The sequence below is a fragment of the Leopardus geoffroyi genome, chromosome B1 (genome assembly GCF_018350155.1).
Source record: "Leopardus geoffroyi isolate Oge1 chromosome B1, O.geoffroyi_Oge1_pat1.0, whole genome shotgun sequence".
NCBI lineage: Eukaryota > Metazoa > Chordata > Mammalia > Carnivora > Felidae > Leopardus > Leopardus geoffroyi.
In genome coordinates this window covers 165,564,229-165,579,393 of record NC_059327.1, presented here as the reverse complement: position 1 = coordinate 165,579,393, position 15,165 = coordinate 165,564,229, and the positions used below count along the sequence as shown (strand labels likewise).

Below are 15,165 nucleotides of genomic sequence, written 5' to 3'. Positions count from 1 at the left end.
TGTGGAAATAGGTACTTGCTACTGTGTATCATCTGGAGGCCTGTGATGTCCCCTGTCCCATTGGTGGTTCTATTAAGATTGGTGTTGTCAGCCATACTCTTTCATTATAAAATCCTCATCAGGCTGTCGCCTAGTGGGTTTAGCAGCCACAAATTACCATTCCCTAGAACAGTCCTTGATTCCATCCAGGTTGAAAATGGAATTTTTCTAATTCTATCAAGAACTTTTCCCTTGTCAGTTACTAAGTTACCTGAAACACAGTTTGTACCAGCAGCAGGTTCCTTATTTGGAATATTTTTTTTTTGAGGTTTTGTAGTATGAGAAGTTTACAAACAGGAATGATAGAAAATGATGGTAGTTGAGACTTGTTGCATCTTTTACCAAGCCAAAGCAAGATAAGAAAAACAAAGGGCCCAGAGATTTGAAAGCTTTCTTGTGACCTGCTTGACTTAATACTCCAGTCAAGAAAACTCAGAATGCATGATTTTTATTTTTACATCCCTACTTTTGCTATTTAAAAATGAATCTCTATGCTATCTTTCTTATAGAGAACATTCCAACAGAGAACGCGTGGGTCTCAGTAAAGAAAATTTATTACTTAGAGGATGCACCATTAGGAACACAGAGGCTGTTGTGGGCATTGTGGTTTATGCAGGTTAGTTACACTTCTGATTTTCACTGTTGTCTCCTCTGTGTTTTTCTTCAAGTTAACATTTTTCATTTATTCAAAATGCAATCTACAAAAGCAGAAAGGAAATTTTGTCTTTGTAAACTTAATCCTCGGTCTCTTTTTCTAAATGGATCACAAAAGCAAACTAAATTAACAAAATCTATTGTGCAATTACTCTTTATTAAATTATCTGCCACAGAGATTTAAAAATATGCTATTTGCTATCTGGCTTTAATTTGCAAATTTTCTGACATGTTACCTACGTAGGCCATGAAACCAAAGCAATGCTGAACAACAGTGGTCCAAGGTATAAGCGCAGCAAATTAGAAAGAAGAGCAAATACAGATGTCCTCTGGTGTGTCCTACTTTTGCTTGTGATGTGTTTAACTGGTGCATTGGGTAGGTAAATTTGATGTTTTTGCTAACGTCTTTTCAGCAAGGTATTTATTTAAAAGTATTTTATTTTCAAAATATTGATGAATATTTGACTTCTGTAAAGGAGGTTTCATTCGCCATTCATTTTTTTCCTCACATCTTTATCTTTCTCAATCTCTGATCTGAAAAACATTAATGTTGATTATATCCAGGTACATGGGGCCACAGTAGTAAAGGGACCTGGCAAGAGATTTAAAGAGAGACCGAGACAGGAGAATTTGGAGCCTTTTGAATTTTAATTTGTTTTAAAAAATAAACAATGGGTCTTCAACCAAAATAAATACTTTTATTCCTCTTTAGGAGTGAAGTTCTATATTTACATAGTGTATATGTAGCATTCTTTTGATGTCTGTGTGTTTTTTGAAAGGTCATGGAATCTGGTTGAGTAGATATGAAAACATAATATTTTTTAATATCCCGGAGCCTGATGGACATGTCATATCACCAGTGTTGGCAGGATTCTATATGTTTTGGACCATGATCATTTTGTTACAGGTAATTTATGTTGAGTTCATCATAGAATTTTGAGGACTTTGTTACTTAATCCAACTACATTTGGTTTCTCACCCGTTATTTTCCCTCTCTAATATTTTTTAAATTGCTTGGTTCCTCTTAGGTCTTGATTCCCATTTCTCTCTATGTTTCCATTGAAATTGTGAAGCTTGGACAGATATATTTTATTCAAAGTGATGTGGATTTCTACAATGAGAAAATGGATTCTACTATTCAGTGCCGGTCGCTGAACATCACCGAGGACCTTGGGCAGATTCAGTATCTCTTTTCTGATAAGACAGGAACTCTCACTGAGAATAAGATGGTTTTTCGAAGATGTAGTGTGGCAGGTTTCGATTACTGCCATGAAGAAAATGGTAAGTGTGGGTTTCTGTGAAAACCAACCTGAAGATTGGGCTTTTTGGCACCCACTTAAAAGTTTGATAATTCTAGGGACACCTGGGTGGCCCAGTTGGTTAAGCATCCGTCTTCAGCTCAGGTCGTGATCCCACTGCTTGTGAGTTCAAGCCCCGTATCGGGCTCTGTGCAGACAGTGCAAGGTCTGCCTGAGATTCCCTCTCTCTGCCCCTCCTCTACTCTCTGTGTCTCTCAAAATAAATCAACTTTAAAAATTTTTTTTTTTAAATACACTGTATTTTCTCTTAGGCACACACATTTTTAAGCCAGGTTTTGTTGTTACCTGTGAATGCAAGGGATAAAATGTTGAATGTTTATCACATAATCACTACACAAATGTAAAAAAAATAGCTAGCCATACTGGATATGATGATACCCTGCCTTGTTTTATCTTCTTTATTGCATTTTTGTTACAAAAACAATATTTTAGAAAATCTCAGATAAGCTAAATGAGAAAAAATATAAAAGCCATAAGTAACCCCCACCAGAGTAGACCACTGTTAACATTTTTGCACATTTCTTTTGATTCTTTTTCTTGTACACTTTATGTTTTTTAAACAAAAATGAAATTACAGTGTGCTTTTGCTTTTACAACCATTTTTCTTAAGACTTCATCGTGACTGCCTTTCTGTTCTCTCCTTACTCTTCTAGAGGCTATGCTATATTGCACTGTAATAATTGCCAAAATTTATGTAAACAATCCACCATTAATTTTGGTTGTCAACATTCACTGTGGTAAGCAATGCTGCAGTGAACCTCACTAGCTAAGCTTTCACACCTGTTTGTGAGAGGAGTGTCTTCCAAAATAGTTGACTATGTAGATCCCTGTTTTCAAGTAACTTATAGTAGTGTTTCACCAAATATGTGATGAGGAGCATCGCATCTTTTTTTTGTATTCGTAGCATTTCAAATTTTGTGTTCGTAGCATTTAAAAGGGCTGATATCAGCCCTTTTCCGCCACGGTTCCTGAGCACACACTTGGGCCCAGTGAGTGCTTCTCTTCTATAGCCCTTTATGCAGAGAAGGTACCAAGAGACTGAGAATCACATGCTATCATGACTGAACTGTCTGTGGACCATGGAGTGTTGCACTGCTTCTGTAGGTACCAACTTCTCCTGTAAACACTTCTCTACTACACATACATACGGAGATCCTGCTCTCTTTTCTGTAATAGTTTAAAAATAAGGACATGTATACACACTCTGATTGATGAAGGAAGGAGTAGTGGGGGCTACTTCTCTCCAGGATTTAACCCTAAGATATATTATTTTTACTGAAATTAAAGCTGGTTAACCCTTCAGGATTTGGGGGCAAAAATCACTGCCTAGGAGATCTGTCCATAAAAAACATCACTGCTAGGAAATAGCCCCGTGCACATATGCATTTGAACTAAACACATCTGACGACACCATTTTATGTTTTAAAACCTTGCAACTTAGGAGCACCTGGTTGGCTCAGTTGGAAGAGTTTATGACTCTTGATCTTGAGGCTGTGAGTTCAAGCCCCACATTGAGTGTAGAGGTTACTTAAATAAACAAACTTAAAAAAAAATAAAACCCTGCAACTTAGAAATTTGGTTAATGAACTAAGTAGCATCGGCAACACCTCAGTGTGTATTAAAAACACAGAATCTCAGGCTCCTCTTTAAAACTTCAATTAAAATCTTCATTTAACAATATTCCCAGGTGATTTATGTGCATATTAAAATTTTAAAGCAATCCTTTAAAAAATTACTGAAAGGGGCGCCTGGGTGGCGCAGTCGGTTAAGTGTCCGACTTCAGCCAGGTCACGATCTCGCGGTCCGTGAGTTCGAGCCCCGCGTCAGGCTCTGGGCTGATGGCTCAGAGCCTGGAGCCTGTTTCCGATTCTGTGTCTCCCTCTCTCTCTGCCCCTCCCCCGTTCATGCTCTGTCTCTCTCTGTCCCAAAAATAAAATAAACATTGAAAAAAAAAAATTAAAAAAAAAAAATAAAAAATTACTGAAAGAGAATGTCTTTTTTAATAGTAATCTTTTTAGTTTAGAATAGCATTAGATTTATAGAAAAGTTACAAAGATGCTTTTGAGGGTTCCGTTATGCACCCCTATCTAGTTTCCTCTGTCATTAACAACTTACGTTAGTTGTGTAATACATTTATGATAAGTAATGAACTAATATTGATATCATTATTAACTGAAATCCATACTTTATTCAGATTTCTTTAGTTTATACCTTTTTCTGTCTGAGGATCCCATCCAGAAGACCATGTGACAGTCCTCATTTAGACTGCTCTAGATTTGAAAGCTTCTAAGGCTTTCTGTTTCTCGATGACCCTAGTTCTGAAGGGCACTATTCAGGGATTTTGTAGAATGTTTCTCAATTTGGGTTTGTCTAGAGAGTGCCTTTATGATGCGGTTTGTGAATCTGATCTACATGGTGAGAGCATTCAGTAGTTTCCAAGAACAAAGATTTTGGAATCAGGCCTCCTGAATCTGATTCCCATCTTTACTGCCTATGGGCTGTATGACTCTGGGCCAGTTACATAATTTCTCTGGGCCTCACTAAAAAAGATCCATAATAGTATTGGTGAAGATAATTCATGAAAAACCACTCAAAGCATGGCACAGAATAAATTCCTTGTAAGTATGAGCTGCCATTGTTTTTGTCATTACAGTTGTCAAAGTAAGAAATAGATTTATCTTTTGAGGAGTTCATGGTCCGATATGGAAAACAGGCACGGAAACGTAAAAATATCTTACTTTGTCTCATAGGATGAAAATCTGGTGTTTTGGAGGTGATTTTAGCGTTGATCAAGGTTTGGGACCTAGAAGGATATTGGGCAAGAAATTTTTGGAATGCTGGAAATGTGCAGGGAGTCAGTTTAGAATAAAAGATTTGTGTGTATCAAGGATACATGGATGATACAGTTGGCCGAAGCTTAGCTGAGCGTGCTGTTTATGAGCAGGTGAAAGTCGGGATGCTGGAAACGTTTGGGGGATTAGTTCATAGCAAAATGCTTGGAGGATATGGGGATGATACAGTTGGGAGAAATCCTTGTGCACGTTGTGCTGTTCACCCTTGTTTTGGGCCCTTTGAGGAGCACATTGAAAAGCATGATCAACTTTTTGTTCCATAGATTTTTGCTCACTTCTTCAAAATACCAAATAAATGTAAGTAATAGGCCCTGAACAGGTTACTAGATATTTGAAGGAGGATTCAAAAGAGAAGATTAGGGGTTAAATAAGAAAGAGAATTAAAGTAGTTAACCTAGCATCTAACCCAGTACCTACCTTGATAGAAACACTACATACTTTGCGTTTTCTCCTGTGAGTTGGAAAGCAAGAATTCCTGCCCCACTCTGAGGCATTTATGGAACGAATTAAAACCTGCTTTAAGAGACCTATGAAAAGTCTGCATGATCAGCTGGATAGATTAAAAAAAAATTTTTTTAATGTTTACTTATTTTTGAAAGAGAGAGAGAGAGAGAGCGAGCCTGAGTGGGGGAGGGGCAGGGAGCGAAGAAGACACAGAATCTGAAACAGTCTCCAGGCTCCAAGCTGTCAGCACAGAGCCCGACACAGGGCTTGAACTCACCAACTGCGAGATCATGACCTAAGCTGAAGTCAAAGGCTCAACTGACTGAGCCACCCAGGTGCCCCGGATAGATTTTTGTTTATCAGTATGGTAATAAGCTTTTCTTTCTCATACCCAATTTTTGATTTTTTTTTAAAGTTTATTTATTTCGAGAGAGAGACAGCATGCAAGCAGGGGAGGGCCAGTAAGAGAGAGGGAAAGAGAGAGAATCCCAAGCAGTCTCCATACTGTCAACACAGAGTCCGATACAGGGCTCAAACTTACAAAACTGTGTGGCCATGACCTGAGCCAAAACCAGGAGTTGGACGCTTAACCGACTGAGCCATCTCATACCCAATTTTTGAAAAATCTTCACTGAGTCTACAAGTATTACACCTATAGTTTTGTTTTCTGAATCAAATTATAGCTTTACTGTTCTGTTTCCTTCCCATAGCTTTTTACAAAATGATTAAAGGTTGCTCCATGTGTTCTTGAGTCCACTCTCCCAGCGTTATTTATTGAGCAAGTTTGTCCTGTCCTAAGGGCTGAGCTGTCTGGCATTGTAGTAATTACACAGTTGCATGAGGACTGATTGCCCTAATGATGTACAGGAGAAATTCCTGAAGTATAAGCCTTTATGTTTCTATAGGTTTTGTAATATTGTAATTATTTATTTTTAAAATGGTATCACATCACCAATAAGTTTCTTTAGCTACTCAAGGATTTATCAACCTCAGCGCTATTGCCATTTGGGGCTGCATTATTCTTTGAGATGGGTGCGGTTCTGTGCATTCTAAGATGTTTAGATGCCTCCATGGGCTCTGACCAGTGAATGCCAATTGCACTCCTCCCCCAGTTATAACAACCAGACTGTGTACAGGCATTGCCAAATGTTCGCTGGGGGACAAATTCACCCCTTGTTGAGAATGACTGAACTAACCTATACAGGTAACTGCCAAGGAAATATAACATAGTGGATACATGTACTGGCTTCAGGGTCAGGAAGACCTACATTTAAATCCCAACTCTACCCCCAACTAGCTGTTTAACCATGGTCAAAGTACTTAATCTCTCTGGCTCTTAGCCTCTCTTACCTGCAAAGTGAAACAGTGATAGTTCCTAACTGGTAGCATTATTTTTAAGATGAAAAGGGAAGACCTAGATACAGGTATTTACATAAAGACCTAAACAGATGATTGATGAACAGGAAGTACTCAATAAATTTTTTTTTAATGTTTATTTATTTCTGAGACAGAGACAGAGCATGAGTGGGGGAGGGGAAGAGAGAGAGAGAGAGAGACAGAGACAGAATCAGAAGCAGGCTCCAGGCTCTGAGCTGTCAGCACAGAGCCTGACGCGGGGCTCGAACTCACAAACCATGAGATTGTGACCTGAGCCGAAGTCGGTCGCTCAACTGACTGAGCCACCCAGGCGCCCCAGGAAGTACTCAATAAATGTCAAGTCCCTACCCCACAACATTCCCTTGATTCTACGGATATTCCATTTATGTGTCTATTCAAACATGCATTCATTATTCATTTGATAAATGTTTAAACTACAATACATGGACTCATTGAAATCAAGCAGGGAATATTGGTGTAAAATTATAAGGAATATCATGTTAACATACATTCAGAACATAACATTCTGAGCACTGGCTGTGAACTTTATAGAACTGGATGTAAGACCGATGATTATTACTTTTGTGAAATGGGGAAAATTCGTTTGATTTCTTTATTACTAAAATTGACGTATTAATAGTATCTGCCACAGAGGGTTGTCCTAGTTATTAAATGAGACAGATGCCTGGTGCATAGTAACATTCAGTACATTCAGTAGATAGAAGCTTTAAAGGCCCAGGGAGTGAGGGCCAGTATAGTTACAGAGGTCACCATTGAGGAACTGGCCTTTGAACTAAGCCTTCAAAGATGTTGAGGATTTATGTAAGCATAGAAAAAGAGAATGGATATTCTGGACAAGGGCACAGGTGAAAATGGAGAACTTCAGTATGTTTGGGATTCAGTAAGTGGATGGGTTTTTGAAGCTGAAAGGCCATACAGGGAAGCATTCTGTATTATTTAGTCAGAGAATATAATGAAACTTGCAGAACTGGAAAGGACCTTAAAGTCATTAAATCCAAATTGTTCATTCGGCCAGTAAGAAAACAGAGGCCTGGGAAGAGTTAAGTGATTTCCTAGAAAACACTGAGTCTTTGGAAGAGTTGGTTCTAGAACTCAGGATCACAACATTGCCTCTTAGCTTCTCTTTGTCCTTGAAAAATACAGATAAAAACTATTGAACAGAATATGAAAATATTTTTTATTTTGAAATTAACTTGGCAAAAGCCATACTCTAAGTCGCTAGACTTGGCTTGAATGCAGCTAGCAATTCAGCAAGTACACATTGACTGATTGTTTACTCCTGGACATAATGATTAACAAGGCAGACAGGGGCCCTCTCACAGAGCTTCTGTTGAATAGTCACAAATAAATTAATTCTTAAATCAAGAAAAATAAATAATGAAAAGTGCTTTTCAGAGAATTAAAATGCGATGATATGATATAGAATGATTGGAAGGCATTTTGGATTGGGTAGGGGAGCAAGGCCTTTCTAAGGGTTACAGCTTACATCTGAATAACATAATCTTGAAGTTCAGATGCAAAAACCTACCAGTTACAGGCAGCAGCTAGTATAGATGCTCTCAGGCTGAAATGAGCTTGGCAATTTTCAAAGTAAGAAAAGAAGGCCAGTGAGGCTGGATTTGAGTGGACATGTGGAAGAGGAAGGGGCAAAAAACTTCGAGAAGATCAGCAAAGGTCGGATCATCTTGAGCTATGTAAGCCAACATAAGGAAAATTTTGTGCAGGAGTAATGTGATCAGCTGTATATTTTAGGAAGATCACTGTAGCTACTGGTTAAGGAATGGAATGCCGAGGGGTAAGGAGACCAGTTATGAGGCTGTTAGCACTGGTCCAGTTGAGAGATGATGGTGGCTTGGGTTAAGGTAATGAAGATGGAGAGAATTCAAGATATTAGAGATATTTTGGATAAATAATGGACAGCTATTGGTGATGCTTTACAGCAAAACAAAACAGACAAACCAAAACAGACAAACTCTCTGCATTTTTGGAATTTATATTCTACTCGGTGATTCAAAAAATAAATAAGATCTATAGTGTGTAGATGGTGGTAAGCTCTGAAGTGGTTATATCTGGAAAGTCTGCTGACAAGGGACATGCTAAGAGACTTGAGAAAGGTAAAGGAGTTAGCCATGCAGATAATCTGCTTGAAGAACCGAATAGACATCTAACTAGAAGTATCAAGTGGAGAGTTGGATATATATAGGAGTCTGGATTCCAGTTAGAAGTTGGAGTTGAAGATACAGGTTTAAAAATCATGTGCACAGAGTTGGCATTTCAAATGTGGGACCAGGTGATATCACCAAGGAAGAGTGTATAGGTGGAGAAGGGAAGGAGCTCCTGCAGCAACCCAGTATTTGATTGAAGAGAAGATAGCAGGAGAAAATAAGAAGGAATAGCCATTGAAGTAGGAGGAAAAACAGGTACACATGGTGTCAGAGAAACCAAAAGAGCCAAAAGAACGGTCACCTCTGTTGGATGTTGCTAAGGATGCATATGAGATATGGACAGATGCAGTAATGGGATTTGATAATGTGGAACTCATGGGCAACCTTGCCAAAAGTAGTGTCAGTGGACAGACAGGGACAGAAAGCCATGAGATTGGTTGAGGGGAGCTTGGTGTAAGCGAAGGAGGGGAAAGTTGTAAACGTGAAGTCCTTGAGAAGGCCAGAGGAGTGGGAGGCAGATCATGAGTGGAGAGCTTGGCATTTGAAACTTTATCCATAGTAGTAGGAGGGTTTAGATACAGATGTGGATAGGTTGATAGACTTGACGATAGGATAAGAAGGGAGTTGCTGTCTGATTGCTTTTACTTTTCCCAACGAGGTAAGTTCATGAAGGGAATCTGGAGAGGGGAGTTTGGAGGGCAGTTTTTAAAAAGGGAGGAGATGGTGTGGAATAGCTGTTTAAGTAAATGTCTGACATATTCAGTTTGCAAATGGTTCTTCTCAGGTAATGACCCAGTATGATTTTTTATCGCTCAGCCAAGAGGTTAGAGTCCTACCAGGAAGCTGCCTCTGAAGATGAAGATTCCATGGACACTCCCAGCGGCTCCCTCACCAATATGACAAAACCGAGGGCCCCCAGCTGCAGGACAGTTCATAATGGGCCCTTGGGAAGTAAATCCTTGAATCATCTTGCTGGGAGCTGTTTAGCTGTGGGAAGCGGAGAAGGAGCCAGTGAAGTGCCTCACTCCAGACAGGCTGCTTTCAGTAGCCCCATTGTAAGTGTGAATATGTGACTTGAATCTTGTATATCTATAATGAATAATGAAAGAACATCCCCCTAATTATGACAGAGCCAAACACTGTTGTCTTTTCTACCTGAGAAGAGACTACATAATTGTGGTTCAGTGTAATTGCCCACACAAAATTAGAAATATAAGGAAACAGTATCATAGCTTCCTAATTTGTGGGATACTTCAGTGTTGAGAGATAGTGTATCATTTCTGAAATAGCATAGTATTTCTGATCAGGGCCAATGGTGTCTAAGCCTAAAGAAGGCTGCCTTGGGGCGGCTCCGTTGGCTAAGTGTCCAACTCTTGATTTTGGCTCAGGTCATGATCTCAGGGTTGTGAAATCAAGCCCCGCGTTGGGCTCTGCACTGAGCCTGGAACCTGGTTACCATTCTCTCCCCCCCGACTCTCTTCCCCCATGCTCATGTTCTCGTTGTCTCTCTCTCTCTCTCTCTCTCTCTCTCTCTCTCTGTCTCTCTGGAAAAACAAAAACAAAAACAGCTGCCTTGGGTTACAGATTATGACTCACTCTCAGAACCAGCAAAGCTTTCCAGAGTTATCTCATAGATAGCTAAGTATGTCTGAATGACATACGTACTGTCAGTACCCTCCAAGGCCTTTTTTTCTGCATTTTTCCCCCCAGTCCCACCAAACCTGTGCCCTCTTCCCCATTCTGAGTCCTCAGAATGACATTTTCTGATATTTCTATTTTAGAGCTCATCTGGGTATCACTTGAGTTCCTGAGGGAAGTTTTGGAAGCTGTTTAGTTATACCCATTGACAAACCCATTTTGCTGAAGAAAAATCTAGAGGGCCATGTGGAAGATGGGAAAGAGGAATGATACTTACATGAAAGAATCAGAGTTCAAAAGTTTTGCTGTACTTAGAATTGTTTCTGTAAACCTTCAGCTGCCCTTTCTGCCTTCCACATCTCATTAACTCTTGTGGTTTACCAAGATGAGGATTCCCCAGGCTTGAGACTGGCAACTGGTCTAAAGTAGGTGGCGTAACAAGAACAAATCCACTTTGGGGAAACTTTGTGTGTCTGCATTGAATTTATTGTATGGTTTTCGTAGCAGGGATGTGATCAGAGTAGATGCCAGTGGTCTCTTTTGTTCTGGAAAGGCCTTGAAGGGAATCTCCTGGCTCTTTTCAAAGTTGCCAGTAAAAATTTCAGGAGTGAGGGTAATCATTTCCGTGCAACTCATTTAGTTCATTCCTGGGGCACTGAAGATATAGCACCTGTCATATTGTATCTTGGCCACATGTCAGACTATTCCAAACATCTGGGCTTAATTTTTTTTCCTCCAACCTCTGAAAGGAAAATAGGAAAAGAATGCATACAGCCTCTTCTGTGCATTCACTATAAGGCTGTATCAGAAATAGATATATATTTTTTTCTCTTTTTACCTATTCCTGTACTGATCTTTTACATTTTCCACCCACGCAAAGTTAACCACATGTTGACCCATGTTTACTTGGAAATAGGACATTGGCGACCCACTGGGGTTGTGCCCTACCCACCCTCTCAGTTTCCTGATTTAGCCTCATCTCCTTGGAAAAAAAAGTGATGTTTCTTACAGTCTGTTCTTTTATCTGTACCATTTTCTCCATCTAACATTTTTTCTTCCCATTGGCAACCTACCTCTGTCTACCAAATCTGATGAAACACTTATTTCTTATAAGACTACGTTAAATACTCTCTTCTGAAGACTTCCCAGACTCTCTTTTCTCAGCTTCGGAGTTCTGTGTACCCATTCCCTCCCTTCCTTAGTTCTCATTACGCAGGCCTTATTTATGCCCCTGAAATAATGCCAATAGCTCCTTAAGAGCAAGAACTTAACATCTTGAATTCTCAAGATCTGTCTCAGGGACTCATGTGTCCATTCTCAATAAAGTAGTTTTGAAGGTTGTTAAGTGAAGCTGCTTAACAGGCTCAGCCTTCCCACTCAGTGCATTTTGTTTTCACTTGCCCTTTATTTCAATGCCATGTGCCATTTTGATTGTAAAGATGCACTGGGGGTGTTTTGTGTTTTCAAAACCACACCATTATATATAGGATAAAGAGGTCTTCCTTGAAATATGAGATCATCTCACTCTTGCTCTAGACAAGTTGATTTTATCCTTTTGAGACTAAAGATTATTTTGAGAAAGCTATAGATTCTTTGACCTGAAATATTAGCATCTGTTAAATTTTTGCATCCAGTTTCAGAAGCCTGTCAGTGGAGCCCAGGCTAAGAGCACCAGCTTGAGAGCACACTGAGAGCTGTGATGTCTAGAAATGGAAAATTGTAAGCTAGCACCTTGCATGGAGATGCAAGTTAAGAGCCAGGGAGTAAGGATCCTAGGCGGGCTGCTGGCAAAAATATTCCAAGCTTTGGGAATTAACATGTCATTGAAGCCCCAGGCTCCTGGGTTCATACTACCTATTTAGAAATAGAAACCTTTTCTTTGTAAGCCAAGGTTGTTTATGCTTCTTTCATCCTCTTTATGTTTTTGTTCAACAGGAGTGCTGTTTGTTCTACCCAGGTGACTATTCTCTTAGATCTCTATGTGGCTTTCCTTTCTGTCACTGAGATCTCAGCTTTAGTGTCACCTCTTCAGTAAACCTTCCCTACCACCTAATCCAGACTTCTTTCCACCCCTCCTGTCTCTCTCTGTCTCAATCTAGAAGCATCTTATTGTTTATAGGTTAGTTTTTGTATCTGCTATCTCCTCTAACTAGAATGTGAGCTGCACGCAAGCCAGGATCATATCTGTCCTATGCATCCCTCTGTCCTTGAGGAGTGCCTGATGCCATAGATGCAACAATGAATATTTATGGGATGGATGGATGAATGAATGAATGAATGAATGAATGAATAGATTAATGAAAAACAATGGCAAAATACTAGACACAGGGATGTAAAATGAGTAAGACATGTCCTTATCCTTCAGTTTTGTTTCTAGGCAGAGGAGGCAGACATAAAAATAAATAAAAACAATCCTATATTAAAGATGCAGTAATAGTGGGTGAACCCAAAGTATAGTGAGGGCACAAAGAATGGAGTGTTCAACTCTCAAGGGAGGAGGAGGGATCAAGAAGGGCTGCAGAAAAGAGGTAAAACTTGAGTTAGGATTAAACTAATAAGGAGGGATTTACAGAGCAGAAAAGAAAGCAACCTCAAGCCCAAAAGACCTAGACTTTGCAGCAATAAAAATGAAAATTGGGGTAAGAGAAATGGACCTGAAGAGAGAGGGTCAGTAATTGATAAACATAGGTGGGAATTAAAGCCAGGAAAGGTGGGGGAGGTGGCCGAGAATTACTAAAAAGGAAGCATGATTCGAAGGAAAGCCACTAAGTTTAAATTGATATTTAAACATGTCTTAGAGAGGGGCGCCTGGGTGGCTCAGTTGGTTAAGCGTCTGACTTTGGCTCAGGTCATGATCTCGTGGTTCTTGAGTTCGAGTCCCGCATCAGCGCTGTGCTGACAGCTCAGAGCCTAGAGCCTGCTTCAGATTCTGTGTCTTTCTGTCTCTCTCTCTCTCTCTCTCTCTCTCTCTCTTTCTCAAAAATAAATAAATATTGGAAAAAAAAATTTAAACATTTCTTAAGAGTTCCACTCTGAAATTTTTTTTGTTTTTTGTTTTGTTTTGTTTTTGTTTTTGACTTAGTGCACATTAGCATTCTGAGATGCCTCTGGAAATATTTTCTAACTCATGGGATCTCACAAGCAATAGATGACAGTGTATTTGCCAAATATCGTGTGACGAGTTTCCCAAGCATCCCTTGCTGACTAAGCATTGAGTAAGAAAGAAGTCTCTCAAACATTACCACTGTCTTCTATTGACTTTGGCAAGGAGGTCCTGAGGAAAGGATTATTCTCTGAGTAACTGAGGGCCCAGACACTGGCTCAGTGTTACTGTGTACGTGAGATGCGTGAGGAAATATGGCTGACTCATTAGTGAACAACCATCAGGATATTAGTGCCTATGAACTCCACCAAACTATGTCTCATATCACAGGATAGTAGATGTTGATGTATTTAAATAGAAATTTGAGAATGCTTTGTGACAGCATATAGTTTGGACCCACTGTGAGCCTGGTGATCTGCCTATAGGTTCCTGTTGTACGGGTATCACCTCACTCATTATCTCATCGACTTTATACAGCCACCCTGTGAGGTAGGTGTTATTTTTACCATTACTCAGAAGAAGAAAATGAAGCTCAGGGAGTGAAGCACGCTGCCTGAGGATAGCAGCGACTATGCAGTGAGTCCAGGATCTAAACTCAAACTCATGCGATTTTTCAGCCTGTGCTGTTTTCTTATTAAGCCTACGCTAGTTCTCCCCAAACTAAGCATAAAATACAAGCCATGGTCTTTTGAACCTAATATCACATGTCTCACATCTCCACCGTTTTCTCCTATCTCTAAATCACCTCTCCTGGCTTCCTGTAGTCAGTATGCCAACCGACTACATGCACGACTTCTCTAGAATACAATGGCATTTTAGTGAAATTTGATTTGTAGTTGATGATCCCTCTTTTGATTCATCTGAAAAATTTCTAAAGCAGTTGTCTACATGTGACTGTTGTATAAACCATTTTCTAGCACAACATTCTTTTGTTAAAACTAGTACTCTTCAGTAAATGTGAGAAGCACTGTGTTAAAATGGACATGGAGTTTTTTCAATAGCAGAACTTCTTAGAGCTAATTTGTACTAAGAATCTTTTTTTTTAATTTTTTTTAATTTTTTAAATTTTTTTTTAACGTTTTTATTTTTTAGACAGAGAGAGACAGAGCATGAATGGGGGAGGGTCAGAAAGAGAGGGAGACACAGCATCTGAAATAGGCTCCAGGCTCTGAGCTGTCAGCACAGAGCCCTATGTGGGGCTTGAACTCACGGACTGTGAGATCATGACCTGAGCCGAAGTTGGACGCTCAACCGACTGAGCCACCCAGGCGCCCCTTTTTTTTACTTTTTTAATATTTATTTTGGGGAGAAAGAGAGCGAGCGAGCACAAGTAGGGGAAGGGCAGAGAGAGGGGGACAGAGGATCTGAAGCAGGCTCCATGCTGTCAGCAGAGGGCCAGATGTGGAGCTCAGACTCAAGAACCATGAGATCACTACCTGAGCTGAAGTCAAGAGTTGGATGCTTAACCGACTGAACCACCCTATGCTAAGAATCTTTAAGAGGAGGGCACAGGGCATATATTGCCAATATATTTGATGATCAGAAATCTCTTG

General features: G+C 39.8%; 1 protein-coding gene across 5 annotated transcripts in view; it reads left to right on the top strand.

The window, feature by feature from the left end:
• Nucleotides 1-15,165, top strand: part of ATP10D (ATPase phospholipid transporting 10D (putative)) — a 109,010-nt gene that overhangs the window by 54,646 nt on the left and 39,199 nt on the right. For 4 of the 5 annotated variants that reach the window (XM_045474156.1, XM_045474155.1, XM_045474160.1 and 1 more), the window contains 5 exons: nucleotides 549-655; nucleotides 938-1,069; nucleotides 1,473-1,600; nucleotides 1,722-1,974; nucleotides 9,688-9,926. In XM_045474156.1, the coding sequence (XP_045330112.1) occupies nucleotides 549-655; nucleotides 938-1,069; nucleotides 1,473-1,600; nucleotides 1,722-1,974; nucleotides 9,688-9,926 (859 nt within the window). The remainder of the gene's footprint in view (nucleotides 1-548; nucleotides 656-937; nucleotides 1,070-1,472; nucleotides 1,601-1,721; nucleotides 1,975-9,687; nucleotides 9,927-15,165) is intronic. The other variant, XM_045474158.1, reaches the window with a different exon arrangement.